This window comes from Crinia signifera, chromosome 6, assembly GCF_055691185.1.
Source record: "Crinia signifera chromosome 6, ASM5569118v1, whole genome shotgun sequence".
In the NCBI taxonomy this organism is placed as follows: domain Eukaryota; kingdom Metazoa; phylum Chordata; class Amphibia; order Anura; family Myobatrachidae; genus Crinia; species Crinia signifera.
This window is the reverse complement of record NC_139222.1, coordinates 245,598,885-245,616,149: the sequence shown is the minus strand read 5'-3', so window position 1 is coordinate 245,616,149 and position 17,265 is coordinate 245,598,885. Positions and strand designations below refer to the sequence as shown.

Here is a 17,265-nt window from a genome sequence, read left to right as displayed (position 1 = left end):
ATCTAGAAGGTGAACATAGTGCAAATCAATTTATTCCACACTGTGGGCTCAATGCCACATGATATATACACAATACTACACTACGCGGTATACTCTGCTTACTTGTTCGCTACTCATATCACCTGGAACACGCACATTGCAACACTTTCCTATGCTTCAGTCTCAGAGCGCTGGGACCCCAACACCGCAAGTACCCGGAGACGGCAATCCAGGGCATAGAAACATAGAATTTGATGGCAGATAAGAACCACTTGGCCCATCTAGTCTGCCCCTTTTTTAAACTTGTTACCTCAAACCATATTTGATCCTTATTTCTTTGTAAGGATATCACTATGCCTATCCCAAGCGTGTTTAAATTGTACTACTGTATTTGCCTCTACCACCTCTGATGGGAGGCTATTCCACTTATCTACTACTCTTTCTGTGAAGTAATTCTTCCTCAAATTTCCCATGAATCTTCCTCCCTCTAGTTTCAGTGCATGTCCTTGTGTGCTATTGCTCCTCTTCCTGTGAAGAATGTCTCCCACCTGTACCTTGTTAAAACCCTTGATATATTTGAAAGTTTGGGGGAAATTTACTAAAGGAAATTTGTAAAAAAAAAAGGTGTATTTGTATCCAGAAATACACTTACTTTTTACATTTCCTATCCCGAAAATACGGCAATTCGTATTCGTATTGATAGCACATAGAATTGCCGTATTTTCGGGATAGTAAATGTAAAAAATAAGTGTATTTCTGGATACAAATACACCTATTTTTTACAAATTTCCTTTAGTAAATTTCCCCCTTTATATCATGTCCCCCCGGAAACCCGGATCGCCCTCTGTATAATGGGCGAATCGGGTTTGATGTGAAAGCGTCATACCTGGGGCAGAAAGATATCAGCCAAGGTAAATTAACTGATTGAACCAGACACATACTCAACGTCATTGGCTATGAATTTAAGGTTTCTGGCTTGTTCAGGTCGAACTAGTAAGGCTGGGCCAAATTGTATGCATTTCTATGCTGCATGTGTAGATGGTGGCTGATTATTATTACTTTATTTTGCAGCGATTCCTCCAGTGATAATGAACATATTGGAAAAGAGAGCATTTCTTAAGGTAAGTTACAACCTAGGAAGTTTTCAACAGTCTGTAATAAAAACGATACTTGAATTCCTCACATAGAGGTGAGGAGCGGAGTTAACCTTTTATTATATTGGATAATATAAGCAGTAGGCAAAATAACTGAGCTTTCTACAGGCATGTACTACCTGCGTGCTAGGTAGCAAATATACACTGCCTAGCATGCAGATAAACGCCGCCCTGCCGAACACACGCCCCCCCACCCACAGAGCGAATCCCAGCACTAGCATGCGAGTAGATGTGCACGCTTACCTATCTACTCGCATGTGGCAGCAAGGAGGAGAAATTATTCGATGGTCGCTCACCATCAATTCACCATCGCCCCGATATTCTCACACCTAATGGTAAGACGCCTGTGTCTTCTTGCTGGCTCTTCACCCTGCATTTGCCTATGGGAGTCAATGTTCACCTGAGTTTACCACCGGACTAAGGGCAAGATGTACTAAGCTTCCAAATTGAAAAAAATGGAGAGTGATAAACATCCAGCCAATCAGCTCCTACCTGCCGTGTTACAGACTGTGTTTGAAAAATGTCAGGCAGGAGCTGATTGGCTGGCTGTTTTACACACTCCATTTTATCACTTTTGAAGCTTAGTGCATCTGGCACTTAATCATAATGCAGTTAGTTTGTATTTGGGACGTAAATAGCTTTAGGAAAACTGGCGTTATTTGAAAAACCTCATGAATAAAAACATACAATATTAAAAAAAAAAAATATTTAAATAAAAAATAAAGATCCAGATAATGACAAAAAATTGATCTATTTCAAAATTATAATTTGTTTGTATAATGTATTCCCCAAATACAACGTGCAAAATAAAACAACAGACAGGAAGCAGTTAAACTATAAATATACTGTGATTTTCTTTGGTAATTAGTATTCACATATTTGTCTATTTGAAACCTTCTAACAAAAACAGTATAATATTTATTTCTGTGTTCCTTCTGTCCATCCCCAAACCAGCGCTACCCATGGATGAATGCACCACTCCAGGTCGGCCTGGTCGGACTTTGGTAAGTTCCTTTTAAGAGGACTCTGCATTTGATTTCTCTCCCATGTTTGATATCTCTTTCACATCAGAAGCAAATTGTCGGGATTTAAGACACATGTTGGCCCTTTCATTCCAAAGAAAAACCTGGGTGTTTCTTTGGATTGAAAGGGCCAACACGTGTCTTAAATCTTGACACTCCGACCCTGCTCTTGACCAGAGTCTGTGAGCCGGGATTTAAGACCCGTGTTAACCCTGTCACACCACAGAAAAACCCGGGTTTCCCAGCAAATTCCTGTGTTGAAAAGCTTTAACCCGGTAATTTGGTGGTGGTGTGAAATGGGGTCAGGCTGCACCCGTCAAAATGCCAGGTAATTGTCGGGTGGCCGGCACTTGAAAGGGGTAGGTGTTCTAGCTGTATACTGTAAGGCAGATTGTGTTTTAGAGTTGTTTACAAATGTCTTCTTTCCTTAGTAGGAAAAATGGTGCAGGAAATACGGTACTTGTTTCCTAGCACGGCCACACCGATTTACATCGGGGTGGTCGTGTCGGAAAAATCGGGTCGATCGCATCGCATGCGATGCGATCGTCGCGACCGACCGATTTTGGACCCGATTTTTTTTTTTAATTAAATGTAAATCGGGTCCCTGGGACCCGATTTTACATTGGATTCAATGTAAAATCTTCCCAACCCCCCCAAATGTCCAGGCGTACACCCCACCCCACGATAGACGCCAACCCGAAGCGTGGCGAGCGCAGCGAGCCCGCGAGGGGCGGCGGTGCGCGTCCTCCGACCTTTTCATTCCCCTACTATCCACGTCGGCGTGGAGTTGAGAATAGAATAGTGTGGCGAGCGCAGCGAGCCACCGAGCCCGAAGCGTGGCGAGCGCAGCGAGCCCCGCGAGGGGACGCGGATACCTTCACAGGTAAACGCGTCCCTTCGCGGACTTCACAGGTGTCCGCGTCGCCACGGACACCTGTGAAGCCCGCGAGGGGACGTGTATAACTGTGAAGGTATCCGCGTCCCCTCGCGGGGCTCGCTACGCTCGCCACGCTTCGGGCTCGGTGGCTCGCTACGCTCGCCACACTATTCTATTCTCAACTCCACGCCGACGTGGATAGTAGGGGAATGAAAAGGTCGGAGGACGCGCACCGCCACCCCTCGCGGGCTCGCTGCGCTCGCCACGCTTCGGGTTGGCGTCTATCGTGGGGTGACGACGGGGACATCTAAAATGTGAAATGGGTCATATTGGCCCATTTCACATTTTTCACATTTTTTCAGGATTTCAATGTTAAAAAAGGTACTTGTGAGTTATCCGGGCGTCCGATTTTGTACTTACGATTTGCATGCGATTTGCATGCGATATCGCATACGATATCGCATACGATATCGGATCCGATTTGCGATTTACATGCGATTTACATGCGATTTAGCATGCGATTTGCATCAGATTTGCTATTCATTTCATTACCCCACTATCCCCAAAGTGTGTCTATCAACGTGAACCCGAAGCGTGGCGAGCGCAGCGAGCCCGCGAGGGGCGGCGGTACGCGTCCTCCGACCTTTTCATGCCCTACTATCCACTAGGGCGTGGAGTGAGAATAGAATAGTGTGGCGAGCGCAGCGAGCCACCGAGCCCGAAGCGTGGCGAGCGCAGCGAGCCCCGCGAGGGGACGCGGACACCTGTGAAGCCCGCAAGGGCACGCGGATACCTGTGAAGGTGTCCGCGTCCCCTCGCGGGGCTCGCTGCGCTCGCCACGCTTCGGGCTCGGTGGCTCGCTGCGCTCGCCACACTATTCTATTCTCACTCCACGCCCTAGTGGATAGTAGGGCATGAAAAGGTCGGAGGACGCGTACCGCCGCCCCTCGCGGGCTCGCTGCGCTCGCCACGCTTCGGGTTCACGTTGATAGACACACTTTGGGGATAGTGGGGTAATGAAATGAATAGCAAATCGGTACTTGTGAGGCTCCCGATTTTGTATTTACGATTTGCATGCGATTTGCATGCGATATCGCATACGATATCGCATACGATATCGGATCCAAAATCGGACGCCCAGATAACTCACAAGTACCTTAAAAAATCTTTTAACATTGAAGCCTATGTAAAAATCGGGGGCATCGCGTCGGGACCTATGTTAATGGTCCCGACCGACGCGATGCCCCCGATATTTTACCTTTCCCGACACGATTTCAATGTTAAAATATTTTTTAACATTGAAGTCTATGGGGAAATCGCATTGTTAACGGTCCCGACCGACGCGATGCCCCCGATATTTTATCCTAGCCGGCCAAATGGACCTGATTTAAAAGGAAATCGGGTCCATCTTATGGATCGTGTACCTTAACTAAAGGTACACGATCCATAAGATATGTGGCCGTGCTAGGAAACAAGTACCGGAAATACTATTGTAAAATCCATGACATTTTTAAATTGTGAATAATACACAAGTCTATTTGTAATATACACTGTACGGTTACTGTATGTTGTTAGTGTATTCCAGCATGTAAACCAGGGGTGGGGAACCTTTTTTGTGTCAAGAGCCGTTTGTATGGGGAAAAAAATCCTTCGGGGGCCATATGTAAAAATTTCTCTTACAAATTGTCCTGCTGCAGCCGTCCCACGCTCCGGCGGCTGCCGCTGAATAGGACTGACAGTCTCCGGCTGCTGTTGATTAAGAGGAATCTCGCGATAACTACCGACCTTTCACAAGAAATCCCCTGTACTTGATTCCTGGCAAAGCCGCCGGGTGGGTGAGCGGGCCACTCAGACCGGCTATGCGGCCCCCGGGCCTGAGGTTCCCCACCCCTGATGTAAACTATAGGAGGGTGAATTTACTAAAGCTCGATTTTAAATCGATCTAAATCATTGATGTATTTCAAGGCCTAGATCACACATTTACTAACGTCAAAAAAAATTAAACAATAAAAAAATAGTCATTTTAAAAATGTGCATTTTCGCCCCTAAAACGCATCAATTTAAATAAAAATAGATTATATTATATCTACTCCTTAGACCTTATTCAGGTCCATTTCTGCGCATGTGCATGTGGAGGGTGCATGCAGAGGGTTGGGCTGGCCCATCAGCATATGGGAACGCCCAGTGTATCATGGGCATTCTCATGAGTATGCTAATGAGGCTGTGACAGACATATGGGGGGGCAGGCAGCTGACATCACCGTCACTTTACCCCGAGCCTACACACATATATAAGGTTGCTCGGAGCAACCCTATATATGCCTGCACCTTCCACATCTTTCGATGGTCGGCGACCATCGAAAGATGTGGGACAGTCCCAGTGGCATGCGAATGGATGTCATTGCAAACGTACGTGACTTGCGAACGGTGGGCCGGCGTAACACCATTCGCAAGGCGGGATCTGGTTCACTCGCAAGGATGCGAATTCGCATCCGAGTGAAAAAAACAGAATAACCCCCCTTGTTTCCTTGTTTCCTTCAAAAATGACATCTGTAAAATGACATCTCCTTGTTTACTTGTTTCCTTCAAAAATGACATCTGTAAAGTAAAATAAAGTACTAATTTGAGAAAAGCAAGTCCTTGTCCAGTCGCTTATACTGTTTGCACAGTTTTCTAACATTTCAATTACGAAGAAGCATATTTATTAATTAATCCTGATAATTGTAATTTTTTTGGCACAGCTTATTGTGGCAATTACAAATTAAGTACTTTTGCCATGTATTATTATGCAAATAAAAGTGACAGGGTCTCCGATGGATTCTCTCTGTTTCAGTATGTTAAGATAAAATGATTGATAATGCCATCACTTTACTGCCATTTCTGAGCACCGGACATGCTACTGTCATCAGACCATGCACATGTAAGCAGCCGTTGCCGGGAGTGGTTACCATGGATACCTCTCCCAGTAACTTTTGCGTTACTTAGACTATAATCTACGATGTCTGCTTGGTAAATGTGTTACTTAACAACCGGGGGTTCTACTAAAAGCTATATAAAGTGTTCGCATTTTATTGAGGAACAAGAAGAAACCTGGATATTGCAGGAAAGTGCGAAATGATATTGTATAATAGATGAGAATTACATATCTAGCAAATACTGTACAGTACAACAACAAAAAGTTTTATTTTACACATTTGAACTGCCAAAATGTATACACATATTAGGGCCAGGCAGAATTAATTTGCACATTTTGAAGGGTACATAAAATAGACTACTACACAACTGGTAATAATTGTAACTCCATAGTGGCAGAGTACATGATACAACTACACAATATAACACATGAAATGTTTGTTCTTATCTTGTTCTAGCCTGGTCTTCGCAACTCCGCTCTGCTGTGCACTCTTCCCTCAAAACAGGTATGTACTGTACAAAGCATAAGTGCCGCATGTCCTGTGTCTTACAAGAGGTTTGCACATGGTGCATTATATAGAATTGTTGGTACTTATGTAATATCTGGGTGCCCAATTTTTTCATTGCATCGCATCACATGCAATATAGTGGCATACAATTCATGCAATGCGATTTTTCATTGTAAAGACCCGATTTTTATTTGTATAGTCACCCATGGGTGATTTCATACCCCCACTATCCAACTACGCATGGAGTTGATTTTATATAGTGTGGCGAGCGCAGCGAGACACCGAGCCCGAAGCATGGCGAGCGGACGCAGAATACATGTAAAGTAATCCGCTGCGCTCGCCACGCTTCGGGCTCGGGGGCTCGCTGCGCTCGCCACACTATATAAAATCATCTCCATGCGTAGTTGGATAGTAGGGGTATAAAATCACCCATGGTTGACTATACAAATAAAAATCGGGTCTTTACAATGAAAAATCGCATCACATCGCATGCCTTAAGTAGTGGCATGCAATTAAAAAATCGGGCGCCCAGATAATACATAAGTACCGAATTGTTTTTATGTCCGCAAACTTGAGGATACTTTAAGATATGAAAGATAAACCATCAAAACATTGATACCAGAATGTTGACATGTTCTCAATGCCAACGTTTAGCATGTCGACATGCTTAGAATGTAAGCAGATAATATGTCAACATAATTTTAATAACAAGTTCAAAATGTTCACGTTGTATGACAACAGTAACAATGTGGAAACATAACATTAGGGTTGGAGAAAAAGAGGATTAGGGTTAGGCTGCACTTAGGGTTAGGCTGCAATGAGGATTAGAACGTTATTAGGGAACACACCAGAACGACATTGGCATGATTTGTCATATTAGAAGGACAAATTGTGCTTATCACCTTGAATTGCGTGTTCCCACAGGATGACATTATATATAATGTGTTTGACTGTGCAGCACGGCATGGTACAGGCTGAAATATATTTATCTAGGCCATAATCAAGATCAGGGGTGCTGACAGTTCAGCAGGGCCCTGGTAAAATTAGGGTGTGTGGCCAATGGGAGAAGGTGTGGCCAGACCTCCTCCTCCTTCAAAAAGAAAAATTAGGTACTCTTTACCTAGCACGGCGCCCACGATGTCCATCGCGGTCATCGGGTGTAAAAAATCGCGGGCATCGCATGCACTACAGTAACGGGTGCGACGCGACCGACGCGTTGCCCGCGATTTCCCATAGGGATCAATGTTAAATTTTTCAATGGACCCGATTTTTCAGTTCAATGCCTCAATGCCCGCGATTTTGCCATAGGAAACAATGTTAAATGGGCCACAGAGCCCAAATAGGCACCCTTAGCAGTGAAATGTGCCCCACAATTGTTAACGAGCCCACGAGGGGCGGCGGTACGCGTCCTCCGACCTTTTCATACCCCCACTATCCACGTCGGCGTGGAGTTGAGAATAGAATAGTGTGGCGAGCCCGAAGCGTGGCGAGCCCCGCGAGGGGACGCGGATACCTTCACATGTAAACGCGGCCCTACGCGGGCTTCACAGGTATCCGCGTCCGCTCGCCACGCTTCGGGCTCGGTGGCTCGCTGCGCTCGCCACACTATTCTATTCTCAACTCCACGCCGACGTGGATAGTGGGGGTATGAAAAGGTCGGAGGAAGCGTACCACCGCCCCTCGCGGGCTCGCTGCGCTCGCCACGCTTCGGGTTTGCGTGGATCGTGGGGTGTCGTTAACAATTGTGGGGGACATTTCACTGCTAAGGGTGCCTATTTGGGCTCTGTGGCCCATTTAACATTGTTTCCTATGGCTAAATCGTGGGCATTGAGGCATTGAACTGAAAAATCGGGTCCATTGAAAAATTTAACATTGATCCCTATGGCAAATCGCGGGCATCGCGTCGGTCGCGTCGCACCCGTTACTTTAGTGCATACGATGGACGCGATGCACGCGATGGGCGCCGTCCTAGGTAAAGAGTACCAAAAATTAAATGACATAGTTGGTACGGCCACAGGGGGGGCACCAGTGTCTAATCTGGCGGTTGGCAGTGTGTGGGTGTAGCACACAGGGAGAAGAAGTGGATAGGCTGCCTCCCTCTCCGCTCAGCTTACAGCACTGAGCAGGATGTGCTGAGATGGAGAGAGAGGCTGCCGCAGTGGCAGTTAGTTCTCTCTTGCTCCCTGCAATGAGAGAAGGCAGATTGGGACTCAGGCCCATTCAACAGACCTGAGCCCTCTTGGCGCCTCTGGTCAAGATTGCCAGACGTTCAGTTGTGTACCTTGCCTCGGCCTGCAGATTAGGGCTGCAATTACTCTAAGGGTAGGGTTAGTATGCAATTAGGCTTGGGTTAGGCTGCAATTAGGGTTAATGTTAGGCTGTAATGAGGATGAGGGTTAGGTTGCAGTTAGGGTTAGGCTGCAATTAGAATTGTGCTGCTATTAGGGTTAGGGTGGTCTTCTACATTATCTGTACATTTATGTCTTCCATTCCTAATCCTGCAGCTCCATGAAAGTATCCAGCCTGGAGCCGGAGGTCCGCAAACTGGTCCTGGAGAAAAACCCAAACACAGACATTGTATACTTCAACAAGGGACTCTAGAACCTGATAATCCCATCCGCATATATTGAGCAGACTATATTTGAACACAGCGTTTATACAATTCACCGTCCGAGCTGCTATCACACATTTCCATGTGGGTATATTCCCCGGTTTTCTCAGGTACAACCAGGCACAGTTTCATGTTTTGGGACTTTGTCTTGGTTTGATGTTTCCCTGGCGAGTACATTCCGGTGACATCTTCCAGGAGTTGCTATAAGAGGATGCATCATCCTTTGAAGCTGAGAAGTGAAAACATATGGCGCACATTAACTATACAAGAACATATACTTCTGCTTCTCATCTATTAGTCCTTTTCTTTTCCTAGGAAATTGAGTAACTGAACCAGAGTGGAAATAAGATGCCCTGCAGTGTAATATAGACTGCAGCTGCTGTTTAATCTGATGCTAAATGTGCTTTAAATAGTCTTAAGTTCCCGCTGTATATGGGTTCTCATTGTAGGTGCTAAAACATATATATAGACCGATTAATATTTATGTAAGAGACAAGACGGCTGTAAGGATCAAACTGTATATCAGTGGTGTCAAACTCATGGCCCTTCAGCTGTTGTGGAACTACACGTCCCAGCGTGCCCTGCCACAGTTTTAGCAATCCATTATATAAAATCTGTGGCAAGGCATGCTGGGACGTATAGTTCCACAACAGCTGTAGGGCCATGAGTTTGACACAACTGCTGTATATGTTGAATAGAAAACTCTGCTCTGTAAAAATGTTTCATTACAGGGGCGTAACACAGAAGCATTGGGCCACATGGCAAATTCTATTCTTGGGCCCAACTATGGGTGACATTTAATAGGATGAGAGATTCAGAAAGTGAGAGATTTGGTAAGAAATCTCCAGGTTTTTTAAAGCGGCAATCATTTACACTGCAAAACCAGATTGATTTTGAAGTGTAAATGATTGCTGCTTTAAAACAAACCGGAGATTTCTTACCAACTATCTCACTTTCTGAATCTCGCATCCTATTACATTTCACCCTCTATTTTTTCCATGTTATACACTCAGCCCAGATACTGCTCATTACGCATTGGCGGGACCAGCTCCTGAAAGCCCAAGCGTGGTACTTCATGCCTATATGACCATTGGACATTCTTAGAAGTATATAGCAGAGGTTGGACGTGGTTGATAGAAAAGGATTGCCAGGCACACCCTCACCGACTGGCTCCATAACTATTGTAAGTCCTATCGTTTCATAGCATTAACTTTTAGATTTTTATTTATTAAAGCAGTGCTACCACCAGTCTTAAGCTTCCCCTCCTCCTAGCTGTAACCCAAGGGGCTGCTACATGTACTCTGTTTTATTTATAAAGTAGGGCTGGTAAAACGGGTCCTCGAGATCTACCAACGGGTCATGTTTTCCAGACCAGCTGGCTGGTGCATAGGTGCAGTCATTACTAACGGTCACTTTTTCAAACATGGTGCATTCATTCCTAACCGACACATTCTACGGATCCACAGGTGGTATGGAAAACATAAACTACTGGTAGATCTCCAGGACCGGTTTGGGCACCCCTGTTCTAAAGCCTTTGCCGATTCTGAATCACAGTGACAGCAATCGATCAAGCGGACCTCTATAAAGAGCAGAATGGCGTGTCTTAATTACAGCTTGTGATTGGTGCTGCTGCTCACCAGGGCCAGATTATGGTGCTTGGAGGCTCCAGGCCCAACTAACTGTTGAAGACTCTTACCAATAAAATTGTCAATAGGAGATGCCATTAAAAAGTGTAATGTGTAAGTACTCCCAGCACCACCGATGTGTAAAGGAACAATGTAGTGCCCCCCGTTCGGCTTATGCCACACAATAACCCCAGTCTTTATATATCGCAATGCCTCCTGGTGCCACTGGTGATGCTGCTGTGTGTGGGGGCCCCCAGATGTTGTGGCCACTGAGCGATCACACTGGCTGCCCTGTTATTAATCCAGTACTGCTGCTTACTGTTAGGGTCTCGGGTGACCTCACCGAACCTGACTCCGTTGATTCCCAGTGAAATTGGCGGACGCGTGCGGTGCTAGGCTTCACCAATAATAGCCGCGTCCGAAGGAGCCCGTTAGTCAGGCTCCAACCCCGATGCCACCTGGTCTTATGAGTGACAACGCGGCCGCCAAGGTCAAAGGTGTACAAGGGGAAAACTAGCTAGACCCAACCGGTGAGGTGCACCCAGCCCTTTAAGAGGTCTTGTACGTGCCACAGGCTAACCGGGATCCCCCTGGGAACAGGCAGTGCCCAGAAGTCAGACTGTATCCAATAACTGGCAATGATTCTAGACTATACCGAATTACAAAAGGTGCTAGAGCTAGCACCGTTTAAGTACAGATGGGTGTAACAATACACAACAGCTGGAATGATATAAATCCTGACAGGTGTAACAATACACAAAAGCTGGTATAATATAAATGCTAATAGGTGTAACAATACACAGAAGCTGGTATCATATAAATCCTGATAGGTGTAACAATACACAAAAGCTGGTATAATATAAACACTGTTCGGCAGATAAGAGAAGAGAGAAATTTCAAACTTATCTGAACCACCGCAGGCTGATTGCCAGGATAACGAGCAGCCAGGACTATCTCCAAGATACCGACACTGGAACGCTGATGACACAAGGCAAGGGTACTGCAACCGAATGGGAACACGAGGAGACAGATGCCAGGAACCGGGAACACTCCAAGCGCCAAGCAAGGAACTATAACCGGCGCTGACTGTCCTGGTCCGGAGGTTTAAATAAGGCGCCAGAGTGACGTCAGCCATGGCGGCACACCCCCTCCTACCCGCGGCTGCCTGGCGTCCCCCGTCGCCTAGGCAACCGCTGCGGTAAGGGAGGAAGGGGCTGCGCTGCAGTAGCAGGCAGCGCGTCCCTGCCGGGCGGAAGTACGCGTCTAATGACGCGGCGGCGTCCCGGCTGCCTAGCAACAGCCGGGACGTGCCGCCCAGAGGCTGCCGGGGATGCGAGAGGATTCCCCGTGCAGCTTCTAACAGTACCCCCCCCTTGAGGAGGGGTCACCGAACCCTTTGACCCTGGTTTGGACGGAAATTTCTTGAAAAACTCAGTTTTGAGCCTGGGGGCATGCAGGAATCGCTCGGGCACCCAGGATCTTTCTTCCTCACCGAAACCTTTCCAATGGACCAGAAATTTAAGTTGACCCCGTACGAACTTGGAGTCTAATATTTGTTCCACGAGAAATTCCTTATGCCCTTGAACGACAATGGGTTTACGGTTCTGTGTAGACCCAGAGTGAGAAGTCCTCGAGGCAGGCTTGAGAAGGGAACAATGAAAAACATTATTGATCCGTAATGTTCTGGGGAGACGTAATCTGAATGCTACCGGGTTGATCTGTCCTGTAATCAGAAAAGGCCCGATGAACCTGGGTCCCAATTTAGGACATCTCTGACGTAATTTGATATGACGAGTAGACAACCAAACCTTCTGCCCTACTCTGAACAAGCAAGGCTTCCTATGTCTGTCAAAAAAGACCTTAGAGCATGCAGAAGCCTGTCTGAGCGCAAGATGTACCTTTTGCCATGATTTCCTGAGGAGGGACACCGTGGACGAAGGAGATCTAGAGGGAACAATGGGAGCTTCCCCCAGGCCGGCACTCTGACAAGTCTGGAAACTGCGTGATAGTGCGTCAGCCTTGATGTTCTTGGGGCCTGGTCTGAAAGTAATGATAAAATGGAATCTGGTAAAGAACAACGCCCATCGGGCTTGCCGGGGGTTTAAACGTTTGGCCGACTCAATGTACGCTAAGTTCTTGTGGTCAGTGATGACGGTGATGCAGTGTTTGGCACCTTCAAGCCAATGCCGCCACTCCTCAAAAGCCCATTTTATGGCCAATAACTCGCGATTACCGACATCATAATTTTTTTCAGCTGCGGAAAACTTGCGAGAGAAGTAAGCGCAGGGATGAATCTTTTGATCATGGTCCTTTCGTTGGGAAAGAACCGCTCCAGCCCCAACATCCGAAGCATCGACCTCAACAATGAAAGGAATTCTGGGGTCCGGATGAAGCAAAATAGGAGCAGAACTGAAGGCTACTTTCAACCTGTCAAAAGATTCGATGGCCTGTGGAGACCAATTTTCTGGATCTGCACCCTTTCGGGTCAATTCTACAATGGGAGCGACAATATCAGAAAAGGAACGGATAAATTTCCGATAATAATTGGAAAATCCTAAAAACCTTTGAATTGCCTTGAGGTTAGTAGGACGCGCCCAGGAGAGGATGGCCTGGACCTTACCTGGATCCATGGAAAAACCTTTGGGAGAGATGACATAGCCAAGAAAAGAGACTTGACCAACCTCAAATTCACATTTTTCCAGTTTGGCATAAAGTTGATTCTCACGCAACTTCTGGAGGACTGTCCGGACATGTTGCCGATGATCAGGAAGAGACTTGGAAAAAATTAAAATGTCATCAAGATAGACTACAGCAAATAGACCCAGGTAAGGTCGCAGAACCTCGTTGATGAAATCTTGGAAAACTGCAGGAGCATTAGCCAAGCCGAACGGCATTACAAGATATTCGTAGTGGCCTGTGTGAGTGTTAAAGGCGGTTTTCCATTCGTCCCCTTTTCTAATTCTAATAAGATTATACGCCCCTCTAAGATCAATCTTCGAGAAAACCCTTGCCTCCCGAATTTGATCAAACAATACTGAGATGAGTGGTAAGGGGTAGGAATTCTTGATAGAAATCTTGTTCAGAGCACGATAGTCAATACAAGGACGTAAAGAACCATCCTTCTTCTCTACAAAAAAAAACCCTGCGCCTACCGGAGATTTTGAGGGACGGATGAACCCCTTTTCAAGGCTCTCTTTAATATATGAATCCATGGCCAGGGATTCTGGGCCGGAAAGGGCATATAGACGTCCCTTGGGTAATCTGGCATTGGGGACTAAGTCTATGGCACAATCAAAAGAGCGGTGAGGGGGTAACGACTCCGCCTCTTTCTTGGAAAAGACATCGGCAAAGTCTCTGTAGGGCGTCGGAAGAGAAGAAAGGACAGACTGGACAACACGAAGAGGAAGAGAAAGACAATGACCAGAACAAGAGGCCCCCCAACGTGTAATCTCCCCCGTGGTCCAATCAATGCTGGGGTTATGTTTTTTAAGCCATGGTAGCCCCAGAACGAGTGGCGTAAGTGGACAATGGAACAGAAAGAATGAAATTTCTTCAGAGTGAAGAGCCCCCACTGAGAGTTGAAGAGTGGGGGAGCATGCTGTTATTTTACTGTTAACTAATGAGCGACCATCCAAGCCACAGACCGACAAAGTATTGACCAAGGGAATAGGCTTGAGCCCCAGTGAACTAACCAACCCTTCGTCAATAAAATTACCGGCTGCCCCGCAGTCAATAAAGGCGGCAATATTGATGGTACGGTTACCACTAGAGACAGATACTTGAATAAGTATAGAGTCTATGGGAGAAAATCGAGATAGGCCCAAGTGAGTTCCCCCGGACTCACCTAGGCCCTGTCTTTTCCCGCCTTTAATGGGCAGACAGCAGCACGGTGACCCTGGCCCCCACAGTACAGACAGAGACCCTTGAGCCTCCTGCGATTCTTTTCTGCGGCAGACAAACGGGTGGCTCCAATCTGCATGGGCTCTTCCCCAGTCAATTCGGAAACCTCTCCCTGCGGAGATGAGGGAAGTACCCCAAATTCCCTCTCTCTATGACGCTCACGAAACCTCCGATCTACCTTGATGGCTAGTTCCATAAGACCATCAAGTGAAGTGGGAGTGGGGTAGTGTACCAGGGCATCTTTAAGGGTTTCAGATAGGCCGATTCTAAACTGACTACGCAGCGCGGGGTCATTCCAACCTGAATCTATGGCCCACCTCCTGAACTGAGTACAGTATGCTTCAGCATTGCCCCGACCCTGCCGTAATGCTCTGAGATTAGATTCTGCAGAAGCGGCCCGATCTGGGTCATCGTACAGTATCCCCATAGCAGTGAAGAAGGCATCTACTGAGGCAAGGGTCAAAGATGCTGCAGGTAATCCGAAAGCCCAGGTTTGTGGATCCCCTTGCAACAGGGAAATAACCATCCCCACCCGCTGAGTTTCAGAGCCAGAAGAAACCGGGCGGAGCTTAAAGTATAATTTACACGACTCCCTAAAATTAAAAAATTGAGACCGGTCCCCAGAAAAACGGTCAGGGAGACTCAACTTGGGTTCGAGGTTCCTAGGCGAGGCTAATGCCCCCTGAACCCGTTCTTCTTGTGAATTAACCCGAAGAGTCAATTCCTGGAGTTTCTGCGTAAGGGTATGCATCTGCCCCACCAGAGCGTGGCCTGCGGCTTGCTGAGCTGGGTCCATAGGAGCAAGATAAGGGTCTGGGGGTGTAGTATGGGCCGGTTATAATGTTAGGGTCTCGGGTGACCTCACCGAACCTGACTCCGTTGATTCCCAGTGAAATTGGCGGACGCGTGCGGTGCTAGGCTTCACCAATAATAGCCGCGTCCGAAGGAGCCCGTTAGTCAGGCTCCAACCCCGATGCCACCTGGTCTTATGAGTGACAACGCGGCCGCCAAGGTCAAAGGTGTACAAGGGGAAAACTAGCTAGACCCAACCGGTGAGGTGCACCCAGCCCTTTAAGAGGTCTTGTACGTGCCACAGGCTAACCGGGATCCCCCTGGGAACAGGCAGTGCCCAGAAGTCAGACTGTATCCAATAACTGGCAATGATTCTAGACTATACCGAATTACAAAAGGTGCTAGAGCTAGCACCGTTTAAGTACAGATGGGTGTAACAATACACAACAGCTGGAATGATATAAATCCTGACAGGTGTAACAATACACAAAAGCTGGTATAATATAAATGCTAATAGGTGTAACAATACACAGAAGCTGGTATCATATAAATCCTGATAGGTGTAACAATACACAAAAGCTGGTATAATATAAACACTGTTCGGCAGATAAGAGAAGAGAGAAATTTCAAACTTATCTGAACCACCGCAGGCTGATTGCCAGGATAACGAGCAGCCAGGACTATCTCCAAGATACCGACACTGGAACGCTGATGACACAAGGCAAGGGTACTGCAACCGAATGGGAACACGAGGAGACAGATGCCAGGAACCGGGAACACTCCAAGCGCCAAGCAAGGAACTATAACCGGCGCTGACTGTCCTGGTCCGGAGGTTTAAATAAGGCGCCAGAGTGACGTCAGCCATGGCGGCACACCCCCTCCTACCCGCGGCTGCCTGGCGTCCCCCGTCGCCTAGGCAACCGCTGCGGTAAGGGAGGAAGGGGCTGCGCTGCAGTAGCAGGCAGCGCGTCCCTGCCGGGCGGAAGTACGCGTCTAATGACGCGGCGGCGTCCCGGCTGCCTAGCAACAGCCGGGACGTGCCGCCCAGAGGCTGCCGGGGATGCGAGAGGATTCCCCGTGCAGCTTCTAACACTTACCCTCCTACACCACTTGCCTTGTCATTGGCTGGGCTGTAAGAGAATTGAAAAAAACTTAGGAAAACCACAGGATACAGAGCTCCGGCTAGGAGGAAAGCTCTGTATTAAAATCTTTTATTACTGTGTGTGGTAGCGCAGCTTTATAGGAACTTCTATAAAATATAAAAAATAAACCTTAAAGGCAATATTCTTCAATCAGAGTTAAGATTTGTCTTTATATGCAATTTGTATCTGGTTGATAAATAATATTTTCATAAATTAGTGATATCACTATTTAATTGAAATATATTATTACATATGAAATAAAAAAATAACATTTACATTTTGTTCTGTAAAACATTTGTTTGTTTTTTCATACCAGAAATATTGAAGAGTGTGGTCAATGACATACATAGCTGTACATAGAGGGCTATTGTCTTTTTTCTGCATAATGTAATACAGTTTCAAATACAGTCTCATAAAATCCCCAGTGATTATGTGGTGCTTTCTCAAGCCAACACGCACTGAAGTTTGCCATCTGCCTGTGGGATTTAGAACTCCAGAGCAGCATTTGTGTAACTGCTGCTGGAGAGGGTGCTGTGATGAGACGGGAGAAGCCGCTGAGCCTGGCCTGCGACCTCAGCCACCTAGATGCCGTGCAGCACGGACCTGGCCCTTCTCCCACATGGCATAACAAGGATCCCGCCTCCCATAGACTGCAGCTGCACAGTAATGCTCCGCAGACGGCACCAGCGGCAATCAGTGGGGTGCCGCGGATTAGAATTAGAGATCGGATCTGCGGTGGGGG

The 17,265-nt window shown here is 46.9% G+C and overlaps 1 protein-coding gene across 2 annotated transcripts in view; it reads left to right on the top strand.

The window, feature by feature from the left end:
• SFXN3 (sideroflexin 3) overlaps positions 1–16,798 on the top strand; it is a 31,010-nt gene extending 14,212 nt beyond the window's left edge. For both annotated transcript variants that reach the window (XM_083149217.1, XM_083149216.1), the window contains exons 8-11: positions 1,051–1,100; positions 2,088–2,137; positions 6,403–6,450; positions 8,958–16,798. In XM_083149217.1, coding sequence (XP_083005343.1) covers positions 1,051–1,100; positions 2,088–2,137; positions 6,403–6,450; positions 8,958–9,054 — 245 coding nt within the window. In that variant the 3' untranslated portion in view covers positions 9,055–16,798. The remainder of the gene's footprint in view (positions 1–1,050; positions 1,101–2,087; positions 2,138–6,402; positions 6,451–8,957) is intronic.
• Positions 16,799–17,265: the final 467 nt, after the last annotated feature.